The following is a 19,528-nucleotide window of genomic DNA, read 5'->3' on the forward strand; positions in this document are numbered from 1 at the left end:
CAGTGGGATGTGCTTATAGTGTAATGAAAGCTTCACTACAAGTGTGAAAGTCAGCTGAATGCATTCAAGCATTTTGGGACCTTACATTTGCACATTTTATTAAATACCATAAAATCCAAATTTCATGTGGAGATGATGTGCAGTACCTTTGCATGCCTTCATGTGTGTGTGTACGAGAGCCTAAATTTGTTTTGAGACATCAATAGTCTAAATATTTGAAACCCTCTTGTAGGAGTAGTGGCATAGGTTTTTGTCTAGCCGAATGTTTTAGGGCAATTCTGTGAAGACAGCTGTATTAAATGCATCCCAAGTGTTGACTTTATTCCAAACTCCTGTGATTTTGAAATCTAGTCTAGAAGTGCTGATGTTCTTAAACACTGCCTAGAAGTGATCGTCAGTAATGGTGAAATTTGAATAAGCCACACTGTGAGGAATATCAGAGTAAATTTGTGCACGTAGGGTTAAGAGGATTTCAAGCTGAAAGTAATTCTCCTTGCAGCCAACTGGAATAAATGTTTTGAAATTTCGATTTCAAGCATGACCCTAAGGTAGTGCAAAATGACTCTTAAAAAAAAAAATAATTCATAGGACACTTAACAAATATTTTTTTAAAGTTTAGCAAAGACAGCAAATGTTAGGGCTCAGAGCATTTCATAAGCCAACTGTAACATAGCTCCCTTACATTTCAAGATGTTAAAGATCTTTTTGAAAGTATGTTACATAGGGTGGTAGCTGAGGGTCGATGGCCATCCTGTTGATTGCTCTTTCCAGTCTCACTTGTATGGGACAAGAAACTGGGCGGGTTGCTCAGGACTGACCAGCAAATGTGCCCTTTTGCCGATCTGAACATGAACCTGTTAGGGCTAAACAGGGCTTGGTTAGCCCACACTGTGCTGTGGTAGTGTTTTATAGCCAGATAGATTAGAAACTAAAAGAGGTGTGTGTATTTTTATGTAAATAAGATAGCCGGGTGTATAAATATGACCGCATGTGGTAGATGCTTTAGTGATGTTGTGTGACCTTGCTGCAGGATTACATTTTCTAATGAATTCAGGTTCTGTGACCAGCTGTGTGGTTGCTGTTTCTTTAATTTCCGCTTCCTGACTTAGCAGTTCTCTGTGCCTGTGTGCCTGTAGGAGTAAGGGCAGAATAAATTTAGCACTTTTTTATGGGCCGTCTGCAGTAACTTTGCCAGTCTGTGATGAGGTTGTTGAGTGTGGTTAAGCTTGACCGTCTCTTACTTAATCGTGGCTCTGAACACACACGGTCGAGTAGAAAGCTGCTTTTCTAAAGCTGCAGTGAAGAGACCTGGGAGTGATTTCATAGATTTTTCTTTTCTTTTTCTTTTTTTTAGGAATTTTTGTTATTTCTTTTAAGATGGCTGAGCTCTAAAGAACATTCCTTAATTTTCTTGGAAGCATTTGCCTGAGAAGAGGAATACATTGAGAAATGTGCTCTTTTGTTTTCTGACATTGGCTAATTTTAAATAAACTTGAATGAAAGGTCATGGGACTCCAAAAACAACCAGTAAACCAACACCCCTCCAAAAAATTGTCCCCCCCCTCTCCTCACCTCAGTCCTTTCTGAAATACAAGTTTCCATCATGTGATAATCCCATTTAGAGAAACCATTAATATTGGCAACACACAGAAACTGTTTTTAAAGAGGAATTTTCAAATGTTTAGAAATAGTTTATTCTATCAATAACTACATATGTTTAATATATATACAAAGTATGTAGCAAACCAAATAATATATGATATTTAATAGTTTTTCTTCTGATTTAGGTGACAAACAGCATGTTTGGTGCTTCAAGGAAGAAGTTTGTAGAGGGGGTTGATGGTGACTACCACGATGAGAACATGTACTACAGCCAATCATCGATGTTCCCACATCGGTCAGAAAAAGATGTAAGTTGAACAAGCCTATTTTTTCCCCCTTTTAATAGCAAGATAGTTTCAAGCATGTAAAATGTATGAGGAAGGGCTTCATTTAGCTTTAAGGCTATGCATGACACTGTTTCCAGTGGCAGGTGCTTTAATATTAGTGAGCTTATACATGTAAACTTCTGCCACACCCTTGCCAGGGTTTTAAATTTTCATCTCTAGGAGTTGTATTTGTAAGTTAAATTGAGTTATTAATTAGATCTTGTGTTTACATGTTGTCTGCAGTGTTTTTGTTACAGTTTTGCATTTTGCATCTTCAACCATTTTTTAGTTTCTGGAAATGCTTTGTCCAGCTTGTTTTCTCAAGTATTCTAATTCAAGAATTTCTTCCATTTGTAAGGAGACAAAGTGACAAAACCAATCATTCTTAAACCTTTTGGTATATTACTCCCCTTGGTAATATATTATTGTATGTTAGAACTGCATTGGCATTACTGAAACTCTGTTTATTATTAAAATAAATTAGCCAGTAAAGTATTTAAATATTATATGGAGAGGCATGTAGAAATATATGGAAGACTGAAAGCATCACTTGGAAGTTCATGTCACCTGAAGGTCAGTAATACCAAATCATGACAGGCTTGCATTTAATATGTGTAAGCAACATATAGGCTAGATTTTCTTTTTAATTGGGGAAAAAAAAAAAATTAAAAATCCCTTCAGACTTTCAAATATGTCATTGCTTCGAGTCTGCCTCCATAAATGTCCAGAAATACAGTTAATAGCTGTGATATGAACCTAATATTGATATACCTTAACCTATATAAACATAAACATTTCCCATAGATTCTTAACTGCATTTTAATCCAGATTTTCAAAGAGAGGAAACAGGTTTAAAGTAGAAGGCTTCTTAAAACAAAATGAAACAAATTTTAGACACACTTAAATGCAGCTTTCCTGTTCAGTTTCCCAACTTATTTTGTTAAGGTGAGTCAGCAACAGATTCAGATGTGTAAAGAAAATGAAACTGGTGGCTCTCCAGTGTTTCTGTCTGTTACATACGTGTGTGTACCACAGATGCACCCAGGCACATGGAGCATTTATCGTGTTGAGCCTACTTGCAGCTCACTCTCAGAAACAGTAGACACTATTTCTCCAGAGTGATTCTTAGGTACTAAATTCCCATTTGTCCATTTGATGCACTGAGTGAGAAATCCCTGTAATATAGTGAGAAAAGCAAAGTGAGGTGACTGCTGTGCTGTACAGTGTGCACAGCGAACGCTGATGCTTGGCACGTTGTTGACAAAGTGAATGAATGTTTTAGTTGCCTACTCTTTCTGTAGGCAATGTTGCAGAAGTGGATCTTAAAATGGGACTTCAAGAGAAGGAAGGTGGGTGTTCCAGACATCGGGAATGACAAATGAGAAAACATGAAGGCTTGTGGGAGAAGTGGCCAAATGGGGCATAGAAGCTGCTGTAGCTGGCAGAAGAATTATGTCGTTCCGAAAGGAAATGGAATATTGATTTTTGCAAAGGCTTTTTCAAGTTCTATTTGCAAATGATTTTTAAGGGCTCTTTTTTTCCCCTCCCTGTACTTTAACTGTTGATCATTACAGCTTTTGAGTTTATACTTATGAAATCTTAAACCATTCTTCGTTACTGTAATAATTTTTTAAAAAGTTGATCAGAATAAATATATGGTGGTGATATTGACATTGTACACCTTTGATCACCTATGTATAGCTAAATGTCTATTCTGTGTTACACATTCCTTTTGATAAAACTTCTTTTGGCTCACAGTAGATGAGAAAGGTTGCAAAGGTGGTTGTATTGTTTTTGTTTCCAACCAATTTTGCAGCTTTGAAAACCTTTTCCGATTGAAAAATAACCCTATTTTCACAGTCTTTCAACTGGAATTCTGCTAAAGTTGTTACTTTGTATATGAGAACATAATAAATATATTGACTGTGTTGTTATTTGGATATTTAGTATTGAACAGATAACAAAAAAGTTTACTGAGAGGTTTCTCTGAGTAAGCTAATAAAGACTTAATTTTCAAAGCCTGGATCTAGTTTTATGAACACCTAGGGGAAAAACTTTCAACATTCTACATCTTTAAATGCTTCGAGTCTTTCTGTCTTAACGTTTGTATTGAAATGGAGTAGGTAAATGTGAGGATAAAATAAAGGTAGGAGAAACTTTGGGGAAAGGAGTAAATCACTCTTACATTCAGAAAATCTTAACTGGTAATAAAAGATTAAAAAGTAGCATACACAATCTCTTCATAAGCTTACTGAAAAATGGCTGTCTTTATGCCTTTTTTTTATAGTACAATTATCTGAACAAGGTAGAGTTTTACCACAATTTAAATTATTCCTGTATTTTTCATTTTCTGTTTCTTTTATGACTTTAATGAAAGCAAGTAAAACTAATGCATTGCAGGTTTTAGCTACAAACTTGTAGAAAATGAGTTAAATGTTAATTTTTTTCTCTCCAATGTATCATATATACATATGATTCCCAGGGCCTTCGTCTGTGCATCATTTGTTCGATTGAGATCTTCAACATGAAATAGAGTGATTCTGAGGGAAACCCTCTTTTTCTGTGGGTGACCTCCGTAAATACTGCTTTTCAGAAAGGGCTAAAGCCTGTTTAGTATTTACCCTTATACAAGACATGACCAGGTGTTTTTCTAGTCTTCCCTTTGTTGAAGTCTTACTGATTCGGACCTTAAATGTTGTTGCTTTCCAAGGAATTGTTACAGCATGTGTATATGTGTACCCCAAGCAGGGGAAGATACAGAATGGTGAAACCTTCCTAAAATTTAGAGTAGAGTAAGAGCTACTACTGCAAGCATGTTTTGTGTGAACTTTGGAACCTAGTTTTCACTCTACTTTTTGCAGTAGAGTTTCTGTCCTTGTGAAGAGACGTTATCTGCAGGTGGGGTACAGTGATGACTTGCACACAGTTTTTGACTGGAGTGGGAACTTTTCAGCTTTCTATCCTGTTTTCAACCTAAAGGGAAGTAAATTTTTTTGAAAGTATATTGGGAAATAGTTCTTCACTTACAAATGTTTGAAATTCGTTTCTACATCTGAAAGAGATATTAAAAGCCATAAACTATTTTTTTCGTAAACAATTTTTGTAGCACTTATTGATGTGATGTTATTGTGACTTGTTGCTTTGGCTAATTTGAATTTTAAAATTCTGTTACACAAAGATGTAGAGAACCAAAGCTGTTCAAGTCCTGTCTTCAATTTTGAAGACTTCTTACAAACCAGCAGAAGTTTAGGACATATTTTTATTTCAGAGCCTCAGTGTAGAAAAAAAATGAAAAGCTTTCTTTTAACTTATCTGTTTTTTTCACTGAGGGATACAGTTCTAGACAATAAAGACTGACATGGTAGTTGAAATGGAAAAGTTTCATGTTACTCATGTGCACAAGTGCTTCTAAAATCATACGGATGCTGTTTAGGTCTATTGTTTGAGGCACAAAACTATGATTCCTTAGATGAGATTAGATTTCAGTCAAACCATCTAATGTTTCATTTTTTACTAAATGAGTCTAATGCTTCCTTTTTTACTAAATGAGTGGCTTTGCTTTGGCTTAGCAAACCTTGCTGTGCTAAGTAGGGAAGTGGAACAGATCATATCCATGGACGCTCTGCCTATGAATTCTGCTGCATTTAGGGTCAGTGCATGATAATCAGATCAATAGTCCTTGGACAGAGAAATGATAGAACTTGCAGAAAATAGAACAGTTTAAGACAATAGTTTAAGATTTGACTTAACAAATGTGGTCCTGTAACTTAAATGAAGATGCACTTAAGATGCACAATGTGCCCACCAAATAATTACAGAGCTCATTTGTGGCTGATGTCACCAACTTAGTTGAGCTATCTGTGCACCTAGCAAAATCATTTTGAGGACAGGGGTACACATATTTTTGGGTTGGAGTGACAATGGTAGAAATTGGTGACTCAAAGCCTCCATATGCTTTTGCATCTTCTTTCTTTAAATAATGAAAATGACAATTTCTTCGGGGAAAAAATGGGACCTGTTCAGTCTGAACTTTGATTTCTCATTTATAAGAATGCAAGAAATGGCTCTACAAGGTTTAACCAGTCTAGCCCAATCCATTGTAGGTGCCTAATCTTATATTCTCACATCTTTTGTTCTGAACTGCAGTCATAAATCTGACAGTAGACAGAGTTTATTCTCCTTTCTGAAAAATCTCCATGTCTGAACTCATTGTGGACTTTCTTAGTTGAGACCTGGTGTTCTTCTGTAGCTCAGTTCTTTCAAAATGTAGCTTATTATGAAGTCACAGATACTTTAACAGTTGGAACGAGTTAAAATCTAGCTTGCAGATTAGACATGGATCATTACAACTATTAGTCTAGCTCCCTGGCACTACCTTTCCTGAAGTAGGAGGTCCTCAGATTTGGATATTGAGCATGTGGATCAGTGGATCAGATTTAACGTTCCTCTGTCATGGGATAGCTGCATGAAGGCAGATGTTGATGGGTTTGTCTTGTAATGGACATGATGGTGGTGATACAATTAAGGCGTGGTCAGAAGCTGTTATCAAAGCTTTTACTGTGAACTTCCACTGAAGTAATTTATAGAACTTTACCTAACTCTTACTGTGTTTTGAAATATATGGCCTAATAAGGAGGTGGTATTTTTACAAGAATTAAAACCCTGAAACAAGACTTAGCTTACTAGAAAAGTAGAGATCCAGAATCTTGCTAAAGTTGGGAAAAAAAATGTGGAAGGGTTTAATCAGTCTTCTGGAAACAGCTTTGGCTTTAGATCTGCTGAACACTGTGCTGCTCCAGCTGGATTGTTGACTTTTTAATGCTATTTTTTTTTTTTTTTAGGATTCTAAGAAAACCTATGTTATCTTGTTTCCCAAGTCATCTTTCTTGGCATTTGCCTTAGGCATTGCACGAGAGTTTGCTAGCTTAGTCATAATTTAACTTCAGATGCTGCACATAGAATTGTTAAGTATTTAAGAATTCCCATGGAGCCCTCTTGTGCGAATGCTGAAACTGCTCCCGATACGAGTGCTGGCTGGTTGGGCAGAGCTACTTTGTGTTAACGTAACTTGTCATAGTCTGAATAGTTTTGATCCATTTGTGGAGGGAAAGAAAATAAATTGTATTTTGGGAAGAAAACAGATTAATGTCTTTAATTATAGCCGGTAAATTAATATTTTTCAAGTGTATTACTTTGCATGTAAGCATACTTGTAGATTTGATGGAATAGTGGATTGGTTTCCACAGCTTGCTTGGCGAAACATGTGGCTTGAATCTTTGAAGTAGGAGTTGCAAAGCAACAGAGTTGCTTTTTACCTTCCCAGGCGGTGATGAAACATTCTTTGCATCTTTTAGTGAGTACATAATAGTTGTGGGGTTTTTGGTGCTGTTTTGTTTTTTTTTTTTTAAAAAAAAAAAAAAGGCAAAACAACATAAATATTAAATGAATGAAAGTTACAATGCCGTTAATGAAAACATTTGGAAGGACTTTCAGGGATTGAGATTAGAAGCAAACTGAGGAGATTTTGTGCTTTTTATGCAGTATACCCTTTCAGAGCCTGTTGTTGTTCTACCTATACCTGAAATAAGTTAGGTGGTATGAAGAACGCAAAAGGCAGCCTTTTACTGTGTCATCTGTAAGTTTGTACCTGGGTGGGCTTATCAAATAATATATGATACGCTAATTTTACATAGGAAAATGGGGGTTTATTCTCTATCACAGAGTTCACAGTAAGTGTGTGTGAATTAAAGTTATTTCACATCATTTACTTCACAATTTGAAATTATGTCACAAGGAAATTAATTTCATTATCGATGAACATCATTTATAATTTTCACTATGGTTGAGTTTGTGTTTAGCTTTTTTTAATAGAAAAACTAAATAGACTGTGGTAGGTGTTGTTTCTGTACTTCATCTAAAAGGTCTATTTTATTGTACCTCTACTTAAATGAACAATACGTAATTTTTGTATGTCAACTTCAGCATTTGAAGGGGTTCCTTGGACCAGGTTAATTCTGTGCATAAAATCATCTGCCTTTTCTAGTAGGAGGAGGTTACAGTTTCTTGCAAAAGGTTTCCATTCACTGAACATACTGTATTGTAATATTGCAGGTTTACACACTCGCTGTGTGGGTTATCTTGGGGGGTTGGGTGGGTTAGTTTTTTATATGCAACTGGTTATGAATTGAAATAAGATAGTTGCTTGGTTGTCCTTGTTCTTAATTGCTTATGGATTCTTTTGTAGCAGTTTTCAATGCATTTTCAGTAATCTTTTGACTTATTAATACACTGTATCATCAACCTAAAGATCTCGACACAGAGAGTTTGTTTTTAGAGTGTTATTTTCACAGCTGTGTTAACCTCCTGTTAGTAATGTCATTGTCATTCAAAGGCAATGTCTTGCTTTTAAGATCCTGAGATACTGCTACCAACAGCAGCATGGTCCTGCCTTTTTGTGCTTCTCAAGTGCTGCTAGAGGCAGAAAACCACAACCATAAATAATGAAATCTGAAAGACTGAAGAAAATGTCATGTATTCTTCAGTATTGTATTTGGTTTTATACTTAAAAAATAATTTGTCAGTAAAAATCCTCACTTGCAAAGAATACCCTGCAATGATGAGGCTTTTAAAATTTCTTCACTGATCTCTGATTTTGAGATTTGGAAATATTTTCTTGCAAAGTGAACATTCTGTGCGCGCTGTATGAAAAGGTTGAATATAATCTAGAGGACTAATAATACTATAAAAAAATGGCAGGGTGTAGAAAAATCTGGAATTTTTCAATCTGTTATTTGTTGGCTTGATTTTATTACTGTTTCTTACATAACACTTTCCTTTTGAGGCTGTGGGTCCGCTGTTTTATATGAAATAGTGCAGCACAGATGGCAGGTACCAGAAATAAAGTAGTGCAAATACAAAATGATGCTGATGTTTGCACCTGTGAGAAACCCATCCTTTATCAGACCAGACATTACTCACAGACTTATTTGCTTATTCTAACACATTCTGCTTTTAGGAGTTGACGTTGTAGCACTGGATCGATGCATCTTCACTTCAGCTTGCCTTGTGTTTAAGAAAGTAGCTGGAGGCTATAACTGCATAACGTAGCTGCCTTCCAGAAGTGTTGCTGTACTGAGTTTTCTTGGTGGTGCCATGCCAAGGTGTGCTGTCATGGCAGTTATGGTGATAGGCAGCAGTCCTCGTGGTAAGTTGGGGGTCTGCTTGGAAGTGGCAGGGTGCGGCAGGGCAGGGGAGGCGGGAACCCCACCAGCCAGCTCTGCTGCTGGGACTCTTCCCGCCGCCCCCCTCTGCTCTCACACGGAGGCTGCAATCAGTGGTCGCCAGTCTCTCAAGGGGGTTGTAAAATGCAGCAGTTTTTTCACAGCTCTGGCAAATTTAAGTCAGCACTGGTGCTGTCTTTTCAAAGATTGTTGACACTTAAAAGAACTTACTGCAGTAAACCCATCAAGAGTTAGTGAAAGCAGATACAGTAAAATCTCATTCATCACAGGTGTAGGAAAGTGCCTGATAGCATGTTACAGCTTGCTGAGTTTTGGGGTGGACCAGTCCAGAAAAATTGGGCCATCTGCTTGGGTCATCAGTTGGTTGGAGTTCAGATGTACAGCCTTCCATGATCAGAATTGCACCGTGACAGTTTGAGACTTGTGAGTAAAGTGATGTTTGCATCTTAACTGACTGTCATCAGCTCAGTCCTTCAGCCTCTGAGTAGAGAAGAGTACAATAGCAGAATATAGGGCACCCTTTATGTTACACAGGGTCTTGTTTGCTCGGTTGTCTCCCTGCCCCATGGGAGATCCAGGTCTTGGGCCTCTGTCTCTTAACATGTACAGGGAAAGTAAATTGAAGCAATCTGTCTAGTTCAGTCATGCAAGGTTGGAATAGAAGTAGAAATCCTGTGCTGTTTCACAACTGGCTTTTGTAGGTCTTAAGCACTGGGTAATTGATTTAATAGAAATGCCAAAGTTTGAAGAGTGGAGGTTTTTTTTGTACACATGCAGCAAAAGCTATAGGTGTCAGGAGCTTGTTTAACACTTTCCTTGACTCAATTAAAGTTTATTAGTCACTTATTTTAAAAAGTTGATGTATATGTACTGCGAGAATATCCTGTTGGAATATGTGATCTTGGTCACTTGGTATGTTTTGTTCTTCAAAGGCTGTTACAGGTTTAATTCTGAGCGTTTTTTTTCCCTAAAATACTAGCATGATTTGGCAAAGCTTAAAGGATTTTACCAACTGGAAGAGGCTTTAATCAACTTAAGGGTTAGACTGGCTCTTGTTTTCATTAAGATTATCAAGACCTTTGACTGTTGTAGACTAAAAGACATTCAAGGGTAACTTCAGCCACCATTGCAAGTACACTCTTGGAGACTTGTTAGACTTTGTGTCATGTGGCTAGTAGTTCAGTCAGGTAAAATAATGATTGCAGAAGGCCAGAAGGAATGTTTTCAATACTAACAATAGCATTCATCTTAAATTTTCACTATTTTTGTTATACCCAGTTTGAGTAGATTGAGTAGGGACTCGGCGATTGTGAATGCAAATAAAGTCCTGATAGCATAGGTTAAGGTTGTCACTAATTTAGTTCTTTTGTTGTTGACCTAAATTACATGGAATAATAGAAAAAAAAACCAACTAAATTTTAAACTGCTCCTTACTTAGCTGTGACAGAAAAAAATTGTTTAATACTGGAGAGGATTTTTTGGCATATTACAAAATAAACTAGAGGGACATGGAGATACCCATACATCATATTCCTTCTCTGTGAGATTTGAGAAATGCTGCGTTTAATTGGACTGGAACAGTTCCATATAAACTTTTATTTATTTATTTTTGAGGCTTGTCATCTTTGATGTTCTAAGTATGTTATGACTTTAAGACTAGTTGTTAGACTTATTGAATTTAATACTTGGCCTTTATTATGGTTTTCTGTAAATGTTTCTCTACAAATCATTTTGCAATTAACTTTTCATGTAAAAGCAAATGACATAATACATGTGACCTACTTTGCAATGTTTCAAAAGAAAACCCAATTTCTAATAAGCAGTGTTCATTAAATATTATTTGCTATTCCTTTTTTTTTTAACCTGAATTTAAAGAATGAAGCAGAGCTCAATGTAGAAGAAGAGGGATTCTTTTTCTTCTCTTTCAAGTAACCTACTACCTCTTAGGCCTGTGATATTTTTAATTATTTTTTTAAGTTTTTTAATATCCAAATTAACATTATAAGAAAATCCTTTTATGCTGAGGTTTGTACAGTCTTTTACTTTAATTGTGTCACATGCCGTCACAGCAATTTTTGAATGCCCTGAGCAGCTGCTCTTATGGGATCATCTTTTTGGTTTAACTGTTTTTGCTTAACTGTCCCAAAGCTGGTAGTACTTTTTGACTACTGTTTCTATCTTAATGTCTGGTTGGTTTCAGATTTTTTTTGTTTTTGCATGTGTGCCATTGTCATTGTCTCTGAAGGTGCCTCACAACCCTTTTATTTTTTTTTTCCCCTTTCTCCCCCTGAGTCCTACAATTTGCTACATTTTTCAAAATGTTCTAGGATTTTCCAACTTGTAAAACTTGAATTTTTTTTTTTACCTTAATATTTTACTTTGTCTTTTCTTTCTTAAAACTACTGCATCGGCTCATTTTCTCCATGTTTAACAAACACCAGTTTGTTAGCTTGCTTTTGAAGTCTGTCTCCCAGCTGTCCTCATTTCAGAATGCTTTAGTTCGCATTGCAGAGCAGTCTCAGTGTGAATTAATTTGATTCCTTCTGCATCAAAATATGCTAGAAGAGATGCTCCAGGAGTGCACCAGACCTGTTCCACTCACTAGCGGGCAACTAATCCATGTACCAGGTGTTTCAGTCACAGCTTACTCTAGTTAGAAATGCATACGGTATGTATGTTAGGCCCTCAGAACCAACTTTTTTGTTTTACAAATACACTTCTCTTCTGGTTGCATTAGTTGCTGATGCAGATGTGTCTGTGAACTTGGCTGTATGAGTGCTGAGCTGAAGCTACTGGCAATTGTTTGAAGTGTTATTTTGTTTATAACCAGTTCTTCACTAAGAAAAGAGAACTAACTTTGGTCCAGTTTGGCACTTATTTTAGCTACGTTTTCTTCTGCAGGACATTTTTTCCTAGTATTTCAAACATCTTTTGTATTCAAGTATGAATGTTTATTGCTGTAGTTGCTTACTATCAAGTATGTGCATTATGTTAAAAAAATGTGTGAGTAAAAGTATTCTGGGGTGATATTTCTGATACATTTTCTGGTGACGTACAGCTGTAATTTCTCATGCCTTCTGTATTTATGAAAAAAAAAATCATAATTACTGTGCGATTTACACACATAAATGCTACTTTTGATATTTGGTGTCTACCCTGCATGTGTTCTTTCTCATTTCTACTGTCTAGATTTGGCCTCAGTATAGACAACTAGCAGATTCAGCGTGTAAGGTTTGAGTTCTGCATCTGTCTAAATTAAGTCAACAAAACAATTTGCAATTTGTCATGGTAAAAGTTATTTTCATTTGGGCTCTTTACTCTCAAGTTAAAAAAGCTTGAAATCCCATTTTGTGTAAGAATCCAGATACTTCTTTCCTTGAAACAATCTTAAAATTTAATCCAAGTCCACACTACTACACTAAATACCAACAGACATTTGCCCATGTGTTAGTAAGTATGAGTTGCATGTTCTGTCGTGAGTTGGATGGGTTAGGTCAACCAATACATCATCTTGCTCCAGGGGACAATCAGCTATACCTAATGTTGATAAACATCTAATCTGTTCTTTAAAAACATCCAGAGATGGATGTTCCAGTGCTTAACTGTCCTTAAGATTGCAAAGGGCTCTTTTTTCCCAAATATTTACACTAAAACTCCTGTTTCTCAAATTTAATAATACTTTATGTTTCTGCAGCAACATGGAGAGTAGTTTTATTCTTTTCCTCTTACAACAATGACTGGAAATCGTACCTCTACCTTGGTTGCCTTCTTATTTGAATGTGCAAACCAAAATCTCAGTCTGTATTCATAGATCATAATTTTTTTTAAAAAATTCTCTAAATGGGTGCTGCTACCTAGCCACTCATAGTCCACCTTTTGCTTGTTTAACTGATAATGTGAAACTTTGCACTTGCTGTTGTTATACTGAACAGGATTTGATGCACGTTTTGCAGAATGCATCTGCATTTTGCGGAGAGAAAAAAAATATATCTGATGTAAACAACTGAGTATTCCTTTTTCTGTAAAGATGGGTCTCTTAGCTACGAGAATGGAAAAACTGAAAGCTTTTAGACCTTCTGTTTGTTGCAAGTAAAATAAAGTCTCTTCTTTATGTGTAATATTTATTAATTTTCATTGACTTGTAATATACTGTTGCATTTGTTATTGTGCAGGTATTTTGGGGAGTTCCTGAAACTTGGATGGCTTAAATGTAACTTTCACTTGCTGTTTTGGCTTTACTGGCAGAACAATGACTGTTGTAAGCTTTCAGAGCAAGATAGCTCAATATTTCTGTCTTTAATAACCTTTATTGTTCTTACATTTTAGATGCTGGCATCACCATCAACATCGGGTCAGCTGTCTCAGTTTGGGGCAAGTTTATACGGGCAGCAAAGTAAGAATTCTTTTTATAGATGATATCTTTATTTTATGCTAAATATGTTCTAGTTTCACGCTTTTTGGGTAAAGAACATGCATAGTCTTTGTTTTCTGGTGACTGTAAAAAAGACAGCACATCTCATTTTGTGATTGTTCTGGAGTTTTGTTGAAGATACATTTTTGCATTGCCTAGTATGCATTTTTGCTGTGTTCAGTATGCAAAGTGTCATATATTGACACTGTATAGCTATAAAATATCCAAACATAATCATCATATAAAGAATGTCTGATTTAACTGTGACTCTCTGAAGGGAAAACTAAGGAAATGGAGCTAGGCCAAAATGAGCCTAGTTCAGAAAAAAACATAAGGAATAGGAGTAAATTATAACTTAAATTATAACTGATGTTTCATACTCTACAGGAGCAAACTAAATCTTGTGTACAAGCTTGGCAACTCGCAGTTGGCAAAGAATTTTGCCAATAAGATCATTCCATTCTGCACCACTTCCTTTCCCATACCTTGAAGATTTCTTTCCTCTAGCTGCGAATTTTGTGTGAACTGTTGCAATAGAGCAACAGTCACAGGGTGTCATGCTGGGCACCTAACCGAAGGGCCAGTGTTGAGCACTGAACCTCTTTGTAGCTGAGAGGTACATCTAGAAAGTGACTCAGGAATACTGGAATTAGGTACAGTTATACAAGTAAAATGGCTTTGTGAACATCTTTTTTATCACTGCTTGCTTTGGAATATCTGCAACTTTCTTGCCAAGTGGATTCTAAGAAAAAGTGCCTTCGGAGTGCTTTAGAGATTCTGTACTTTATCTGTACAAACTAAAAGCTTCGTCAGCTAGATGCATGGCCTTCACAATTTCACTCGGCTTTCTTCAAATAGTAAAAAAAAACCTCAACAAAACAAACAAACACACACAAAAAAAAGCCTACACTGTATTTTTTTTTTTAACTATCTCAGTGGCTGTTGATGAGTGATCATGTAATATGGACTGATATTTGATTGTGCTGCTGAGATTTATACAAGCAATTTCTGGTAAGTCCAAGAGTCATGTTTGGCTCTTGGATGTTTGGGTCCCGAATCTGGCATTGTTGAACTTTTCAGTCTTAACTGTATAAAGATACTGAAGTAGTTTATTAATTCTGTTCATCACAATTATTTGTTGTTTATTTCTAAGGTTAACTTTTTTCATCAGCTTTGTTGTTCATTCAGTTGGTTGTAATGCCTAGGATGTAATGTCTCCAACATGGAGTCATGCTGGCTAAAAACTACCAAGTAAATATTACCAGGGTTCACTTTCTACCAAATAATTTAGGCAAGGAAGTTCTGTGTTGAAATCAACACTTTTGATTAAAATATTTTTTAGGAAAAACAAAGCTGATAATGCATACATGCATTTAGATTGGTACCTGTTGGTCATTAAACAAGATGTTGTGTTACATTGTTAATATCACTAAAATTTAACAATTATGCAGGAAACTGTCTGCTTCATTGATCAGCCTCCAATATAGCACATGCAGATCATTTGTCTCAGTAGAAAAAGTGAAAAAAGGAGACGTAAGAAAGATGATTTTTTTTTCTTTTTCTTACGGTCAGTATTTCAACTGCTCCTACTTACCAGCCACAGGAATATGTTCTACTTCACTGTAACGGCCTTTCTTGATAAAAATTCTAGTTTAAAGAAAGCCGACAAGAAATTCTTATCAGTGTAAAACTGGCTTGGCTGAAACAAATGCTTGCACAGAATTAACCTGAATATTGTAATCATGCTTTTCAATGTACTGTATCTAGTTTGGAATTGTATGTACTTTCCATTACCATTTTATTTTTAAAATTCAACATAACAGTTAATCAGCATGAAATATTATTTATATTTATGCTCACTGAAATTATTCTGATGCAGCAAATTGCCAAATTATTTACAGTGAACACTATGTAATCAGCATTTAATGAAGTCTTAGCAGGCTTGTTATAGCAAGTCACACTACCTCTTAATCTGAATGTATAGAGATAAATTTGAGTGTTATCAAAATTTTGAGTGTTATTGCAGACTTCCTGCATTGCAAATGGTAGGGTAGAGGACATGGACAGACAGCAGCTTTTGAAGTGTGATTGCTCAGTGACTGTAAGGTTTCTTCAGACCCTGGCCATGATAATGACCTGAGCACATGCTATGTCTGTTCTTTGCACTCTTAGTATTTCATCACGTTATGCACTGGCATATTCAGCTCTTCCACTGGGGTTATCTACTATGGGAGAGTGCTGATTCATCATATATTTCTTTTTGTTTGATCTGGAACATATAAGGGTTTGAGTTCTGTAAATCTACCTCAGCAGCCGTGTGCCAGGAAAATAGAGAACATTACTTATAGCTGTCACGTTTCATATGCTATTTGTTTCTATTGACAAGTTGCACTAGATGATTCTTTGTCTTTGAACACCATTCTAAAACTCCATAAACACAGAAAAGTGATGTGAGAATGATGAGAAACTTTCATAAAGTTTTGGGACACTTTGAGACAGGGCAGCAACTGGCTGCCTGTTGCTGTTCTATGTTAATTTCTTTTTTTTTTTTTTCCCACAAAATTGCTTACTTTATTCTGTAATACCCAATTGTTTGTGTAGACAATACTTTTGACCACAATGTTAAAAATCTTCTGTGTATTTTTAAGTGCTAATGGACTGCAGGTAAAATTTTGCTTGCTTTCTTTTCTCAAAAGATTGAACTTGACTTAATCACGGGCACTGAAGTTCTGTTATCAAAAAGAAGCAACTTCGGAGACTGGCCTAAAATGTTTTGTTGTCCTAAAAGCAGTGTTAACTAAATGTTCATAACTTGCTTTTTTTTTGTTAAAGATTTGCTTCATTTTTAACAAGATAGGTCAGTGTTCTAAATACTGGCCAAATATATACCTGTTTATTCAGAAGTAATTAACATTTTCCTTGAGTGCAGTTACTACTTTTCTCAAAATGATCTCTCTTTTGAGATAATTTCTAGATTTTCATGTCTGCATCAAAAAAAACTCAAAACCGAGCCCCTTCTCTACAGTATACAATCGCAAAAGGAAGTAGTTTTGTTAGTGACTCAAATACCAAAATTCCTTTAAAGAGCCTAAGCTTAACAGAAATGGGGCTAAATTTAAGATAATTGGGCTTCTGCTGTGCAAACAAGGACTTAGTTTTTACACTGGACTTTCCGTCAGTCTTTAAACTTTTTTGTAGGTTGTCAGCGTAAATTGTTTCCATCTACACTTGATGGAGAAGACTTTGTTCCTGATTGCTCTATATCTCCACCCCTCTGAATTTTTTTTCAATAGGTGCACTAGGCCTTCCAATGAGGGGAATGAGCAACAATACCCCTCAGTTAAATCGCAGCTTATCACAAGGCACTCAGTTACCGAGCCACGTAACGCCAACAACAGGGGTACCAACAATGTCACTTCACACGCCTCCATCTCCGAGCAGGTATTTATTGACAGCCAATATTTCCGCAATTGTGTCTTTCTGCAGAGCTCTTGTTAAATGTTCTGCGTATTTTGCCTCAACTACAGTCTGATTAATTAGAGAAAAAAAAAAAAGAAAAGTAGTTTCTATTGACCACTGTCTGTGTTAGGTAAATAATACTGTAAAACAGTAAGGGTTTTGCTATAAGGCGGTGTTTGATTTTTGTATGTAAAGGACAAATTGCTGGCAAATTCTGCTTCAGAATGTAAGAGGCTGTGTTTTGATTGTTCTGGTAAAGGTGTGGTTAAAATTTTGTGGATGTCATATACTGTATGACATATATTAAAGTAGTAGGTGTGAAGCGCTCATTAAAAAAAGAGCTGTAACACATTTTCACATGCATAATACTTAAGTATTTATCTAAACTTGACCAAGGACTTGATTAGTGTGTAATGAATGGGTCACCTGGTATTTCTGAAGAATTCAAAACCTACGTTAATTACAGAGAGTAATCCAAGCATGTTGTATTGATGCTAAGTACAAATTAAGTTGCAACAGCTCAGAGTCCGGCCTATGTTGGTAATCTAAATGAGTAACCAAATACTATTGTACAAATTCATCTCTGTGGATGGTTTTTCTCTTTCAGGGGGATATTGCCTATGAATCCTAGGAATATGATGAACCACTCCCAGGTTGGTCAGGGCATTGGAATTCCCAGCAGGACAAACAGCATGAGCAGTTCAGGGTTAGGCAGCCCCAACAGAAGCTCTCCAAGCATAATATGTATGCCAAAGCAGCAACCCTCGCGACAACCTTTTACTGTGAACAGGTAAGGCTGTTTAATTGGACCGTCCCTGTACAGCCATGGACGTGCTTAAATGCTGCTCTGGAAATCTAATTCTTTGCCCATTAGAATTAAGCTCAAAAGCTGCTTCATGTGTACTCATGTCCTGGCAATAAACTTTGAAGCTGCTTTTAAAGATTCACACAAGCTTTTAGAGGCCTTTAAGCTGAATTCTGTTTCCAGCTATTGAATTTCTGCTGCTGCTTCTTCAAAATATGTGATGTTTCTCATGTGTTCCCAAGTTTGGCTTTGAAACATGTCTTGATTTTGGGGTATGCGCATGCATTTTAAGACTGTTCATCTATGAGTTTGGGAAGAAGTAAGGCAAGATTTAAAAACATAATAGTTATTCTGGAAGAATAGTTAGCTGATTCAGACACAGTGGGGACCTGCTATTTGACTTCTTTAAATTCTGAAATAATACAGGCAATAGCGGGTTGCCATTTGTTTGAGGATTTGGTGCTCGTTTGGATGCCAAAAGCTTCTCAATCACTTCTTTTCTAACTCTGGACAAGATTCTAACCCTACATTATTAGGCTTTAACTGTGTTTCGGTGCTGTGTTTATGTTTAGTTCATGTTGAACTGTGAACTTAATTCATGTTAAACTTGTAATAAAAAGTGCGTTGATTCTAATTATTTAATGTGTGTAGTCACAACTTTGCACAGCTGACTGCTTTCCAGGCTTCATTCCACAACCTCATGATCTCTGTACTCCCAGTTTAATCCTTTTTCTCCCTTCAGGCCCTTCCTTAGGGGTCTGTCTCTTAAAGCACAAACAAGCTCATGGCAGTCAGATGCCACATCTAACCCAGTCTAGCATTTTACAAAATGGATAGAGGAAGGTGAAACTTAGTCAGACTTTTTGGGTCTGTAGTTTGACACTTAAATAGGTATAAAAATGCTTTTCTCAGTCATAGCAACAGAGATCTGGTAGTAGCAATTTATGTTGTTGGAGCTTGAGAAGACTTTGTATCTTGCCTCTAATTACATAGAATTTGCTTTTCTTTCCTATGATGTATAGTGGCAAGTAAAGATGATAATTTTAAAAGATAATTTTACATTTTACAGTATTTTTGAAACTTGGAACATCACAAATGTTTGAAATAATTTAATGTATTTAAAAACTCTACATGCAGAGGGCAATTATTTTGGAGATTGATGTGTGTATAGAAAGCACTTGTTTAGATATTGTTCAGCTGTAGGGTAGATAATGAACTGTCTCCCTGTCTGTAGGAGCATTAAGTTAAATTCCTTGTCTTTCACTGTTTGCATTTTATACCTCATTTTCAAGAAGCTACAGGTCTTACAGATTGAGGAGATATCACTGTAACAACGACAAGTTCTTATCTCACAGTTTATTAGCCTACAGAAGTATGGTAGTATAGGTCCAACTGTTAAATGATATATTTAACAACATTTTGAAATTATACTTGGTGGGGGAAAGCAAAATCATGATGTCACCTTGACAGGTGCATGAATTATATGACTTCCAGGAAGTGTTTTCTGAATGGTTGTCTTAGTTAGAGCAACCAAAGTTTTTAGGGCTTTGAACAAAAAAAGTGCTTCACCTTCCCTTTCTTAGTTCCATGGGTAAAATAGGTTACAAATAATTGTAGAGTGTGCATTTTGTGGCCTAATGCCTTTCTTATCCCTGAAATTCTTAGCATAGTTATTTTTGCCTTA

At 36.2% G+C, this 19,528-nt stretch overlaps 1 protein-coding gene across 1 annotated transcript in view; it reads left to right on the forward strand.

Annotated features, from left to right (window-relative positions):
• The first annotated feature begins 1,781 nt into the window (after positions 1-1,781).
• Positions 1,782-19,528, forward strand: part of CNOT2 (CCR4-NOT transcription complex, subunit 2) — a 38,863-nt gene continuing 21,116 nt past the window's right edge. The window contains exons 1-4 of the mRNA XM_008949425.1: positions 1,782-1,910; positions 13,496-13,562; positions 16,874-17,021; positions 17,647-17,829. Coding sequence (XP_008947673.1) covers positions 1,800-1,910; positions 13,496-13,562; positions 16,874-17,021; positions 17,647-17,829 — 509 coding nt within the window. The 5' untranslated portion in view covers positions 1,782-1,799. The remainder of the gene's footprint in view (positions 1,911-13,495; positions 13,563-16,873; positions 17,022-17,646; positions 17,830-19,528) is intronic.

This window comes from Merops nubicus, unplaced genomic scaffold (genome assembly GCF_000691845.1).
Source record: "Merops nubicus isolate BGI_N331 unplaced genomic scaffold, ASM69184v1 scaffold8661, whole genome shotgun sequence".
In the NCBI taxonomy this organism is placed as follows: domain Eukaryota; kingdom Metazoa; phylum Chordata; class Aves; order Coraciiformes; family Meropidae; genus Merops; species Merops nubicus.